General features: G+C 36.0%; 1 protein-coding gene across 1 annotated transcript; it reads left to right on the top strand.

Annotated features, from left to right (window-relative positions):
* The first annotated feature begins 1,654 nt into the window (after positions 1 to 1,654).
* LOC104110527 (uncharacterized) lies at positions 1,655 to 12,117 on the top strand. The gene is made up of 5 exons (XM_009620046.4): positions 1,655 to 1,916; positions 2,096 to 2,230; positions 4,470 to 4,577; positions 4,972 to 5,067; positions 11,598 to 12,117. The coding sequence occupies exons 1-5, from the start codon at positions 1,779 to 1,781 to the stop codon at positions 11,760 to 11,762; spliced, it is 642 nt and encodes a 213-aa protein (XP_009618341.1). The 5' UTR covers positions 1,655 to 1,778; the 3' UTR covers positions 11,763 to 12,117.
* Positions 12,118 to 13,150: the final 1,033 nt, after the last annotated feature.

Raw genomic sequence — 13,150 nt, 5'->3', positions numbered from 1 at the left:
GGGTAAGATAAAACATGGGTTGGGGCGGTGTCATATTTAATGATCAATTAGAAATGGTCACTTGACATTAATAAAAATATTCTTTTATTGATATATAATCCGTTAGAAATAAGGGCACATATAGGCCAGATCTTTAACGGTAGGGTCACTCTAAGCAAAATGGATGGATGAGGGGTAGTTTAGATTGAAACGAATAGGTTAGGAACAGTTTTGGCCCTTTTTCGAAAGGAAAATAATTTATGTCATAAGTAAAGGAAATTATTTTCCTCACTTTGGTTAAAAATGCTTTCGCTAGATAAAATATTTTCTATATAAAAAAAATGTAGACAATGAAATATTTTTTTTTTGAAGAAAACATTTTTTGCCATCCCAAACCATTTTGTTGAGAATGAGAAAAGGTGTTCTTAAATATAAATCTAATAACATCTCTATTTTATTTTATATGATGCTCTTTTTTCTGGTTCATTTTAAAAAGATCAATACGGTTACATATTTGAAACTCTTTACTCTTAACATTTCATTTCAACCTTTAAATTCTCTTACTAGTGCAACTAATGTTTTAAAAGTTTTTCTTACAATCTGATTCAATCAAATGTAGTCATTTTCTTAATGTAATCATTTAAAAATGAAATGAGGAGATTACTATTGTTTTCCTTCCCTTTTCCATCCAAACAAACAATATCATTCATTTATTTTCGAGATGTTTTAAAACTATTTTAATTAATAAAAGTAATTTATATTTATCTAATAAGCAGCTCTAAATATATGAAAAATTTAATTTATTTTAAAAAAATAATCAAGAATCAATATCCAAATGCACATCATGAATATTTGGGAATAGGGGTGTACAAACCAAACCGAAAAAATACACCAAACCGAAAAGTCAAACCAAACCGATTAAAAAACCCGATGAAGTTTGGTTTGATTTAGTTTGAAATTGAATAAAAAAACCCGAACCAAACTGACATATAAATATATAATTTTTATATATACTTTTAAAACTTTATATAGAATTTTCTTTAAAAATTATCTAGAAATATTTGGAATTCTCTTATGGGATATAATATTTAATAGAATATGAAGTACTCCATTTTTTATTAACTTTAAATAATGTGTTGTATTATATCAAGTGTTATTGAAATGCGACAATCTTTTTGTTCTTCCTTATTCATATGTCAAGATCTATTAAATTCTTAATCTTTTTCGAATTTGAAGTGGTATTTCGATAATTGAAAATTAAATAGAACATATCATTATTTAGGTATCATATTGATTTTTATATTTAATTATTAAATTCGATTAACCTTGAAATTGTACATCAAATAAAAACTTTTTGTCAGATAACTAAAAAAATAACTATCATGTGTTACTAAAAATATTTCTCATAAGAATATTTTAATAGATCATATATTTATCATTTTTCTACTTATTATTAAACATATATTTACTTATAAAAAGTTTAATAAAACAAGATTGACATAGTATTTATGTAACAAAAAAAACTCAAAAAATCCGAAAATTCGATAAATCGAACCAATCCAAACGGATATATTTGATTTAATTTTAATAAAAATCAAACCAACCCATCCATCTATACAATTTGTAATTGTCGTTGCCTTCCAGTTTCGAACTTTCTCTTTCTTTTTCGTAGGTGTATACGAGTGCAAAGGAAAAAAAAACAAAAAGAAAAAGAAAGGGGGCAAAGGTGGAAATAAATCCCACTTCAATACCATTTGCCGTCAAGCTCCACTTCGTTGTACTTCTATTCGCCGTTCGCAATGGCTCTGCGGCAACAACTCAAGAATGTGAAAACCTTATTGCAGAAATGTGATGGAGGAGAAGTACCTTTGCACCATCCCTTATTCTACGCCGCTCAAGGTCTTCGATACCGAAAACTACAAGTCATTCTCACGACTGTAAGTTATTCTCTTTCACTTTTGCACCGACACTTTTCCAAGTACAGAAGCCTGATTCTCTCTCTTTTCTTCATCAATATTACATTTTTCTATTTTATTGATCCAATTGTCACTGACCCTTTACCTATTACAACAATTTACGCTGGTCCTTTTGTTCAATAATATGTTTTTCTAAGCAGAGCATAGACAAGCTTGGAAAAGCAGGGGAAACGGTGAAAGTAGCACCTGGGTATTTTCGCAACCATCTTATGCCCAAATTGCTGGCTGTACCCAATATTGACAAGTACAGGCATCTCATGGAAGATCAGCGAAAGGTTCGTTCCATTTGTACTGTTGGTTGTAAATCTTGAAATTGCTCCGAATAGGATTATTTTTGTTGCGAGAATTTGATATGTTGGTTCTTTTATTCTCCTGTCCTGAACTTGAATTTTGGAGAAATTTTGTGTAGATGAGATGTTAATGTATCTAAGAGAGGAATTTGATGTACCATAATAAATAAAATCAAAAGCGTAAATAGGAGTCTATCTCCAATAGAGATGGCAAGCGGTGCGGGGCGGGTTTTGTCTTAACCCGCAAAATTTCCACCCGCCCCGCCCCGTTCCGCATAGCATTTCCACCCGCATCTACCCGCCTCACACTCACACCCGCATTCACCCGCCCCGCCCCGCTTAGCTTCCTTTCTTTTGGCTGGAATTTTTTATGTCTAACCTAGGTGATTTTGCTTAATAATTGCAGCTGTTTATGGGCCGAAAAAGATTGCTTAATCTATAGTGAGCCACTGCCGTCACACATTATAAACAAAATAATTTTTTTATTTCATGGGTGGTGTCGAAGTCAAAAGAAAATGTTTATTACAAATTTAATGCCGTGTATTTAAATTAAAATACAAGAAGAATGATAGTTGTTGAATTTTCATGCTAGACATTTCTGTTTGTCTAATATACTTTAATTATTTTGAGAACGAAAAAAGCAATTTGAAAAGATAAAAGAAGGAAAAAGCTATAATACACGGGTAGTAAAAACCCTCAGGGGTTGGCCTGGTGGCAATTGACTTGAGCCTTGGGGTTTGCTCCCTTTCAAGGTCTCAAGTTCGAAACCCACTGGGTGCAAATAATTTCTGAGGGCCATCGGATTGGGTAAAACCTGAATTAATCGTGGTGCACTTGCGGGAAACTCCTTGCCAAGGGCCTGTGCACCCCCGGGATTAGTCGGGTCTCAAAGAGACTCGGACACCCGGTGCAAAATCAAAAAAAATACACGGGCAGTTTGTTATTTTCTTTTGCCGTCTCATATTATGAAGAAGCAATTATTCCATATCTTTATCATCCCTGCTTTCTTTATGTCAATTGTAGTGATCATATGTGTCCGACAGAATACATTACAGGTAATAAATCGATGTTTGAGAATGAAGACTTGCAACCGCCCCGCAACCCGCAAGAATATATATTTTTTAAAATCAAACCGCCCCGCACCCGCACCGCCCCATTGCCATCCCTAATCTCCAATAAGCATTGGAGTAGGTCTCACCTAAAAAGGACAAAGAACACCCTAATACAAAGCTCTCCTTCAGATATCCCATCAAAAATGTAGGTCGGACTTGGTGAAAATTTGAAAGAGTTTAGACTTTGGTTTTGGCCTCTTTTTTAGTACCCTAATTCACTTTTTGGCTTTGATACCATGAAATAAAATAGAGAAAAGACCTTCAAGAGAAAAAATAAATAAAACCATGGTGCTACGAGAGAATTAAAAAAAACGAATGTTCTCTGATAAGTCTTGGTGGGCAGATTTACATGATACCTGTGTTGACGGGAGGTAGTAGGTACTCGGTGGTATAGTCAAGGAGCACACAAGTTGGCCCGGACATCATCGTCATTATAAAAAAGGCTCTCTGAATGGCTCGCTGCCTATTTAGTTACTACTTTTTTATGTTTTGATTCTAGAACAGAACTAGAGATCCTGTCCCCCTCCCTTGAAAACTCCCCTTGATGAGCTCTCATAGTTTTGCTGAATCTAGTTATCTTGAAAACTGTTCTAGTCTTATGTGTCTCATTTGTTTGAAGTACAGTTGCAATGCAAGCACTGTTCTGCCCTTGTCATACAAGTTTCCCATCTGCAAAAAGATAATATACTCTTTGTTATCAAACTATATCTAGTAAAAGGTTATGCGAGATGGATTTCCCGCTTCCCATTGTATTTATTCAGAAGGAGAAAAAACTTTCTTTTCTCCTCTGCAAATTTTCGCTTTTTATTACACATCACAAACAGATGTCTTAGTGCACGCACCTACTGTTAAAAAGGCTGAGAATTTGGGCCAATGATATTGATTTTCCTATGTTGAGCATGTGGCATACCCTTGCATGTTTTACGATCAACACTGTGTAATAAACATTTGGGCCATTGGCCTTCACACTTTTTCACACTGTAAGTGGTGCCATTTATGAATAAAGTAAAATAAGATTGACTTTCTTCTTGCTTTCCTTTTGCATATTAATTAAGTTCTCGTGAGATGCTGTATTCATCTGTTTAGTGTTTTAAATCTGCTGCCTCTACCAGCTTTACCAACGTGAGGAAGTTGAAGAGGTTAAAATAGTTCCAGCAACCAAGGAAGATAAGATGAAAGAATACCATATGGCAGCAAACCGTCTGGATAGAACTAAGTTGGTCAGTGTCTTATGCTAAAGCTCTGTGAAATTTTTTAAAACAGTTTTCGGTAATGATTTTTAGTAGTCTTTTATCATATCTCATGTAAAATGATCATGAACGTTTTACTACCCTGTCACATCCTGCTATTTCTTCCTGAAAAAGGATACAGAAGAGGAAAGTAAATCTACCTGATCATTTTTTATCTCACACTAACTGTTGATATCAGCAAACTAGCATAACTGGTATAGATTTGTTGCAACAGTGACAGAGTCGCGCTATAATTAATAGTGTTTCATAAGGTTCAAGAGTCATCCTTTGGTTCTTTTAACTGTTTCAGATACACTTTTGGTAATTGGGCTATCAGTAGTTCTTCGCCTCTTTTTCTTTCATACGAACTGCAATTTTCTTTCAGGTTCTTAGAAAACTCGCAAAGAAACCATTGGCGAAAGATGACAGTGGTAGGACTTTCATTCAGGAACCTGTTGGAAAAGATGAAATTGTGGCTGAGGTGATACTTCGTCCCTAACTTGTTGCTACATACTCTTTTTATTTTTGCATTCGGAAATCTTGGTTGATAACCTTTGCCTTAAAAGTGATGTGCTTTGTAAAACCCGGGGAAGAGAAAATTTACAGTAAGTTCAGACTTGCGGAGCTTGCTTTCCTTTAGTGATAGCCAGGCAGCTTCTTTTTTTTTTTCCCCCCTCTAAAAGGTGCTTACTGTCTCTCTCTATGTTTTTTAATTCTTTTCTCTTTGTGTTATAACTCTTCTAAAATTTTGGTTTTTACTGGTATTCTGCACTATCCACCTTTTGAGGGACAAAAATCTGTAGAGAGTCTTCTCTATTTCCACTCAGCGGAGTTTTTGGTACATAATAGCTGGATTTCTATAGGATATAGAAGTCACTTAGTGGACAAGCTAGTTTATTTCCTCACTGGTTCCCAGATTCAGGTCGGCGAGGATTTTAAGTCCGGTAGTACATTAAAAACTCTAAACTTGCACCTTTCGCAAAAAAGAGTCACAGTTTCTCTCAGCAATTCTGCTTTATGTGGGAGTATATGGAACAATGGAATAGGAGAACAATGTATAAAGAAGGGATCTTTCTTTTCACTTGTGCTTTTGGTGGAAGTCGAAAATACCATGTTGTATGAATTATTGGCCACATTTGGTGGAAGACGATGTATGACTCAAGTAGAGTCACATGCACATCTTATACATTTTTTTTGACATGGATTGGTGTTTATTAATATAACTTTTTGACTTGTCAAAAAAAATTCTGTTCTGTAGTTGTAATCTTGGTTGTGATGTTTCTAGGATGGTACGAGTAATGCCAACATTTCCTTACCTCTTCTTCCTTCCCCTTTTTATGTTTTTCTAACCCGAGCCTTGAGTCTCAAATTCCATCACCTTTCAGTTTGTTCACTTGGCCAATCATTTTTCTCTGTCCCAATAATCATAGGACACTAACGTGCCCTTAATTACCTGTATTATTCTTCCTGACAATGTTTATCAGCACCATATATGGACACTACTCTCTTCCACCTTTTGCTAATCCGTATTTCAATTTACAACAAATCCTTGCTCATTTTTAAGTCCTTTGAGCTCAGTGCTTTTTTTCTGCAGAAAATGCTTAAGACCTTTGGAGTGTCTTTTGAGATCTCATATAGGACGCTATCTGAACAGACACTATAAGGTTACTGTGCATTAGTGCAGTAACCCAGTATGATCTTTATCACAATTGCTTTTGAAAAAAAAAGGAGTTTATTCTCTTCCTAATGTTCCTTAGTGACAGAATGGATCCAGATTGACTACAGTTATGGTCTATACATTTTTTCTCTTCCTAATCAGCTGGTCTCGCTGGGGTTTTAATCCCTCTATTAGTGGATTAGGCTCTACATCAATGTTTTAAAAGGGACACTGTTGCTCAAGGCCTAATTGGCTAAAGACAGTCAGGTTTAGCAAATCTGAGTCATAAAATTTTGGCATGAGGCATTTGCATTTCCCTTTTGCCCAAGGCAATGTGCTTCAAAGGTTTTTCTTCTCTAATGAAAAGAAGGACGTGTAAAGAAAATTTAGTTATTCCTAATTTAGTGATCCAAAACATGGGTATGTATTAGAACTAATCTTTTTGGTATGAAAGTTCACAAAACTAATAAAACATGAAGGAAATAGTCTAAATCTTTCGTTTGGGAAACTACATTTAATGTTTTCTTTTTCACTCTTGCAAACTGACTTTAGCTCTAGCAATCTCGGTTTGGACCTTTTTCTGTTTTATGTGTGGTGCCAAGCGAAAGTTACTTAAGGAAAGCCTATCCCTGTCACTAGGAATTTGACGGCAATTTTCTTTCTTTATTCTGTAGCTTACAGCTGTTACCTTGTTCTCTGTATGTGGATTGGCTTGCTGGTGGGATATGTTATTTGCTAAACTGAAAGCCTTACTGTCTTAACTGTATTTAGATCACTAGTTATTTGCGTCACCTTCCTGCTCTTAAACTGTTTGTGGAAAGACTGGATATAGAAATCACCTCCAACTTTCTTTTCTTTCGAAATCTTTTCTGTGATTACTCTGTTAGAGGTTTAGTTTAGTAACTTGATGTGCACCTCTGATATTTTCCATTGAGAAAATAGCCTAGTGTCCTTCCTTATGACATGAGTGCTTGAAGACTGCTCTAGTACATGGTGTTTAATGAATACTTGAAGTTCTCACAATCTATTTGTTGAAGTGCATGACCATTTCATCTAAAAGCTTAAGCTGTTAGAGAGAGCATACTTTTATTTATTTAATTTTCTTTTCAAAACGCTCCCTCACGTGGGGGCTTCATTTTTTTTCATTGGCCAAGCACGTGAAAATTCATTTTAAGAAGAAGAAGACTTCTTGTATTTCTTGTATTTCTGTGTGTATTTTTACATCCCATGAGAATAGCTACTTATACAATGAGTCCTAAGACTAAATAAGGAAAGACAATAAATTACACATTAATTGCAATTAATTATAACGAAGGCAAAAATTCTAGAATCAATCTACTCCTACAATTAAGCTAGGAAATCTCTAATCAATCAACACTATAAAATGGGTGACGAAATGATCATACATTGTATTGTGGAAGATTTATGGTGTAGTCCATATTCTTCATAATCATGTTAGAAGTAAATAGAGAATGTATGTAGCAGAACTTACGGGTTTTAATCAAAATGTAGACAAACATGCCTTTGGTGAGAAGTGTACGACATGTCTAAGATATGAATATGACATCATCATACATCTCGGTGCATTATTGATGAGTACTTGTGGGGAAGAAAAGAAAATAGAGAGAAACCAGATAAGCCAATTATTTTAATGAGCGAAAATACTTTTTACCACTACATTTAAGAAAAAGGAAGAAAAGGGAAAACCTTCAAGATGTGCGGATTTGGGAATCAAAAAGATGGTGACTTATTGTAATATTTAATATTTTATTTTAATTACTCTAACTTCAAGATAGGCAAATTGAGGAGCCCTCTGGGGCTTTGGTTTAGTGGTAAGAGTTCAGGTTGTGATGTATGGATTAGGTGAACATCATGGGTTTGAGTCTTGCTGCCATTAAAAATCTGGTATTTTAGTGGAGAGGGGCAGGCCTATTATCTACCGAGTTTCGAACTGTGCACCACAAACTGTCGGGAATTCTCGTGGTTTTCAAAAAAACAAAAGATAGGCAAATTGAGATTACGTAAGGAAGTCTCTTGAAAAATATTCTTCAGACATGGTGCATTTAATCTCTTAAAGAGTTTTACTTGGAAGTAGGAGTTCCTAGGGTTGGATCCGTAGTGGTTTGTTATCTTTTTAGTTGTATGATGTATCCTTGACATGCTATCTTTTGGAAAACATCAGTGTTCCTTTTTTTTTCCCCTCGATATTTGGCCAGTCAAGAACTCTCACGTTCAGAAGATGAAAGTAGTGGTCATGAGGATGTTGAGATGGATATGCGGACGGACATACCAGGATTGATAAGATTAGAAATGAAGATATTCGGGACAGGGTAGGAGTAGCCTCGGTGGAGGACAAGATGCGGGAAGCGAGGCGTAGGTGGTTTGGGCATGTGAAGAGGAGAAGCACAGATGCTCCAGTGAGGAGGTGTGAGAGGTTGGCATCGGGTGGTGGTGGTCTGAAGAGGGTAGAGGTAGGCCAAAGAAGTACTGGGGAGAGGTAATTAGGCCGGACTTGGCGTTGCTTCAGCTCACTGAGGATATGACCCTTGATAGGAAGACGTGGAGGTCGAAAATTAGGGTAGAAGGTTAGTAGGTAGTTGACTGTGTGTCTTCCCCATACCGGTAGTAATAGTTAGCTTTGTATTCGGTTATTGACATTCTTGATTACTACATGTTTTCTTATTATATTGCTGTTGATACTGCTTGTTCTCTTATTATCTTGTTATTGTTATTTCTTGTTTTCCTATTATCTTGTTGTTAATGCTTTCTCTTTCTATTCTTGAGCCCGGGGTCTATCGGAAACAATGTTGTCAAAGGTGCGCTTAAAGCACGCTTAAGCCCTGAAGCGAGACCCAAAACATGTTGAGCGCTTCGCCTCGCTTTGTGGGCGTTTCAGTGTCGCATAAAGGCTCTAAGGCGTAGTTTTCCTTGCCAATGAGTGTAATCCTGAAAAGACGATACTAAATAATTGATATTTCACTTTATCATAATATTTTTCAATTTCGTTGTCCATATATTTGTTATTCATGCATATATTTATTGGTCTTGGACTATATATACATATTTTTACTTTTTCTCCAGTTGCGCATTTTTTCATTAAAGCCCACGCTTTATTTGCGCTTTGCGCTTAAAGCCCCAACGGACCCTAGAGCTTTTTTGCGCTTTTCGCCCTTGATAACACTGATCGGAAACAACCTCTGTACTCTCAAGGTAGGGGTAAGGTCTACGTATACACTACCCTCCCCAAATCCCACTCGTGGGATTATACTGGTTTTGTTGTTTTTTGATATTTGGGAATGCCAATTTCGGTCATTGCAAACTTTACATTGGATAGAAATTATTTTGTGTGACCTATCTACAATGTCAGACTTCCAATAGTATTTGGATGTTATTTCACTTCCAATTTGGCCAGTCAAGAACTCTCACGTCCAGAAGATGAAAGTAGTGGTCATGAGGATGTTGAGATGGATATGCGGACGGACATACCAGGATTGATAAGATTAGAAATGAAGATATTCGGGACAGGGTAGGAGTAGCCTCGGTGGAGGACAAGATGCGGGAAGCGAGGCGTAGGTGGTTTGGGCATGTGAAGAGGAGAAGCACAGATGCTCCAGTGAGGAGGTGTGAGAGGTTGGCATCGGGTGGTGGTGGTCTGAAGAGGGTAGAGGTAGGCCAAAGAAGTACTGGGGAGAGGTAATTAGGCCGGACTTGGCGTTGCTTCAGCTCACTGAGGACATGACCCTTGATAGGAAGGCGTGGAGGTCGAAAATTAGGGTAGAAGGTTAGTAGGTAGTTGACTGTGTGTCTTCCCCATACCGGTAGTAATAGTTAGCTTTGTATTCGGTTATTGACATTCTTGATTACTACATGTTTTCTTATTATATTGCTGTTGATACTGCTTGTTCTCTTATTATCTTGTTATTGTTATTTCTTGTTTTCCTATTATCTTGTTGTTAATGCTTTCTCTTTCTATTCTTGAGCCCGGGGTCTATCGGAAACAATGTTGTCAAAGGTGCGCTTAAAGCACGCTTAAGCCCTGAAGCGAGACCCAAAACATGTTGAGCGCTTCGCCTCGCTTTGTGGGCGTTTCAGTGTCGCATAAAGGCTCTAAGGCGTAGTTTTCCTTGCCAATGAGTGTAATCCTGAAAAGACGATACTAAATAATTGATATTTCACTTTATCATAATATTTTTCAATTTCGTTGTTCATATATTTGTTATTCATGCATATATTTATTGGTCTTGGACTATATATACATATTTTTACTTTTTCTCCAGTTGCGCATTTTTTCATTAAAGCCCACGCTTTATTTGCGCTTTGCGCTTAAAGCCCCAACGGACCCTAGAGCTTTTTTGCGCTTTTCGCCCTTGATAACACTGATCGGAAACAACCTCTGTACTCTCAAGGTAGGGGTAAGGTCTACGTACACACTACCCTCCCCAAATCCCACTCGTGGGATTATACTGGGTTTGTTGTTTTTTGATATTTGGGAATGCCAATTTCGGTCATTGCAAACTTTACATTGGATAGAAATTATTTTGTGTGACCTATCTACAATGTCAGACTTCCAATAGTATTTGGATGTTATTTCACTTCCAATTTGCAATCCAAATCTTTATTTTGATTTGCACTTCCAATTAATAAACCCATATCCAATTAGTGATTATCGCAACATGTAGTGTCATGAAGAGCTGGTTTGAGGAGTTGTGAAATTTAAGGAGAATGTTAAGATATAACACATCTGTGTTGGGAGTTTTATGGTTTGGACATTTGGTATTGACATGGGCGCTTTCCATTGAGGAAAATAAGGACAAATTTTCTCCACAATGAAAGCAGTATCTACTGGGGATGAAATCTACCTCCTATTATGACCATGTGAGACCTGACTTGGATTAATAACTTAATGATAACAACTCGGCCAATATTACTGTCGGTTATTGCACATACTATCTCTGAGACTGATCTTGAAAATGACATGTAGGAGATTGTGATATATGATTGACATGTCTCCTCCTTTCTCAAATAATTTTTTTATTTTTTATTTGAGATGTCTCCTCATAATGGGTACCCCTCAGCTATGCAGAGCGCTTAGTTAGGAAGGGGAGCCGTATGTCCATTATCTTTTGATTCCATCATTTGATCGACAGTACAGAAATGCACAATTGAAGATACTTGATTTGTTGAAAAAACCTCATTATTTTGTGTCCTTACAATGTGTTTGTGAGTTAAAGGTACTTCTCGAATTTTCTTATTAATTGTGGGAGTAAGTTTCTAATTTTCTGTTACAGTTATATTGATAATGCTCAAAACGTAATACTAGTTTCATGCTTCCAAATTTCTTTCTGCTTTATCAGGTGTCAAGACAGCTCTCTGTTCATATTGAACCGGAACATTTGGTTCTGGATACACCTTTGCATGTGATGGGTGAGTTTGAAATACCACTGCGGATGCCGAGGTCCATTCCTTTGCCAGAGGGTAAGGTTCAATGGATTCTGCAAGTGAAAATTAGGGGCAGATGAAACGAACACTTCCAACATCTTATAATACAAAGTATCTGTGACAGAAGTTTAAATGATCTCTGCTTTCGAATGTGATGATGGTCTAAGCTTTATTGTTCATCTGTAGTTTTAGCATAGATGGTTGTCTTTTGGCAGAAAAAGATAGCATTTTGTTCAGTTTTTTGGACTTTTGGAATAACCTCCTGGAAATTTTTGGGATGATATTAGATTTTTATCACAATTTGATGGTCATTTGGACTGTTTTCCCTTTCCTTTAATCCGTGTATTATCAGCAGTGCCACAGCTTTGATCAGTGTAATTGTGGCGCATATATGGATTAATTAAAAGCATGTTAAATGCATAGGATTTATCATCATTGTCTTTCCATAATGTAACTTTCCTGCAAATTCCCGCTGCCAAAGTAGTCCAGCAGTTGTCTTTATTTTCTTCTCACCTTTGGAGCACAATTATGTCTTAACACTTATAGTTGGAGTTGGAATGTTTTATATATATATATATATATATATATATATATATATATTATTAAGACGTGATAGTAGGTTAGTGATCATTTTTATCATGTTATAAAATAATATCATAAAAATTTATATGTAATTACCTCTGTGCTCCACCTGTGCTGATTTCTATAATAGTGTTTGGTTTTTCTGTAGCCGGTTTCGTAATCCTGAATTCTTGGCCCTTTTTTTTCTTTTTTCCTATCCTCAAAAGGGAACACAATGGAATTATTGCGATTGAAGATAGAAACTCTCATGTTAATTGTTCCAAGTTTCATGCTTGACTTTCAGATGAATTCATGGGTGTGTTTGGTATGATGGAAAGTATTTTCTGAAAAATATTTTTCAATTTTTTCATGCTTAGTAGGCTTAAATATTTTGGAAAATATTTTCCTTATAAATTCATTTTCCTCCAATTGGACAAAAATATTTTCCCTACCAAGAGAATGAAAATATTTTTCAAAATTCTTTTTCAAAATTCTTTTTCAATCTTCCCCACCTCCAACGCCCCAACTACCTTAACTCCCCACCCCTACCCTACCCACCCCTGGAAGGGCACCCCCACCCCTGCCCTCCCTCCTTCCCACCCCCTGTTTACTTAAATTTTATATTTTTCAAAAAAATATTTTCTAATTTTTAATTAGTTTGAAAAAAGTTTACCACTCAGCACCAAACATGGGAAAATAAAACCATTCATTTTTCAGGAACATATTTTCAAGAAAAATATTTTCCTTCGTACCAAACACACCCAATATCAAGATAAGTTTTCCTATGTCTACCCTTTTAAGTTTTGTACCAATTGGCAATTGCCACTACTGGGTGTCCTTAAAAAATTTCAAGAACTAAAACACTCTTCCTAATAGTGTTTAGTTAATAAAAGAATTTACAAGAAAA

Source organism: Nicotiana tomentosiformis, chromosome 5 (genome assembly GCF_000390325.3).
Source record: "Nicotiana tomentosiformis chromosome 5, ASM39032v3, whole genome shotgun sequence".
Taxonomy (NCBI): Eukaryota; Viridiplantae; Streptophyta; class Magnoliopsida; order Solanales; family Solanaceae; genus Nicotiana; species Nicotiana tomentosiformis.
The sequence above is the reverse complement of the archived record's forward strand: the minus strand, read 5'-3'. Positions and strand labels throughout refer to the sequence as shown.

Coding starts and splice junctions, on each gene's coding strand:
- LOC104110527 (XM_009620046.4), top strand. CDS start 1,779: ATGGCTCTGCGGCAACAACTCAAGAATGTGAAAACCTTATTGCAGAAA. Junction 2,231..4,469: donor TCATGGAAGATCAGCGAAAG/GTTCGTTCCATT, acceptor TGCCTCTACCAG/CTTTACCAACGTGAGGAAGT. Junction 4,578..4,971: donor GTCTGGATAGAACTAAGTTG/GTCAGTGTCTTA, acceptor ATTTTCTTTCAG/GTTCTTAGAAAACTCGCAAA.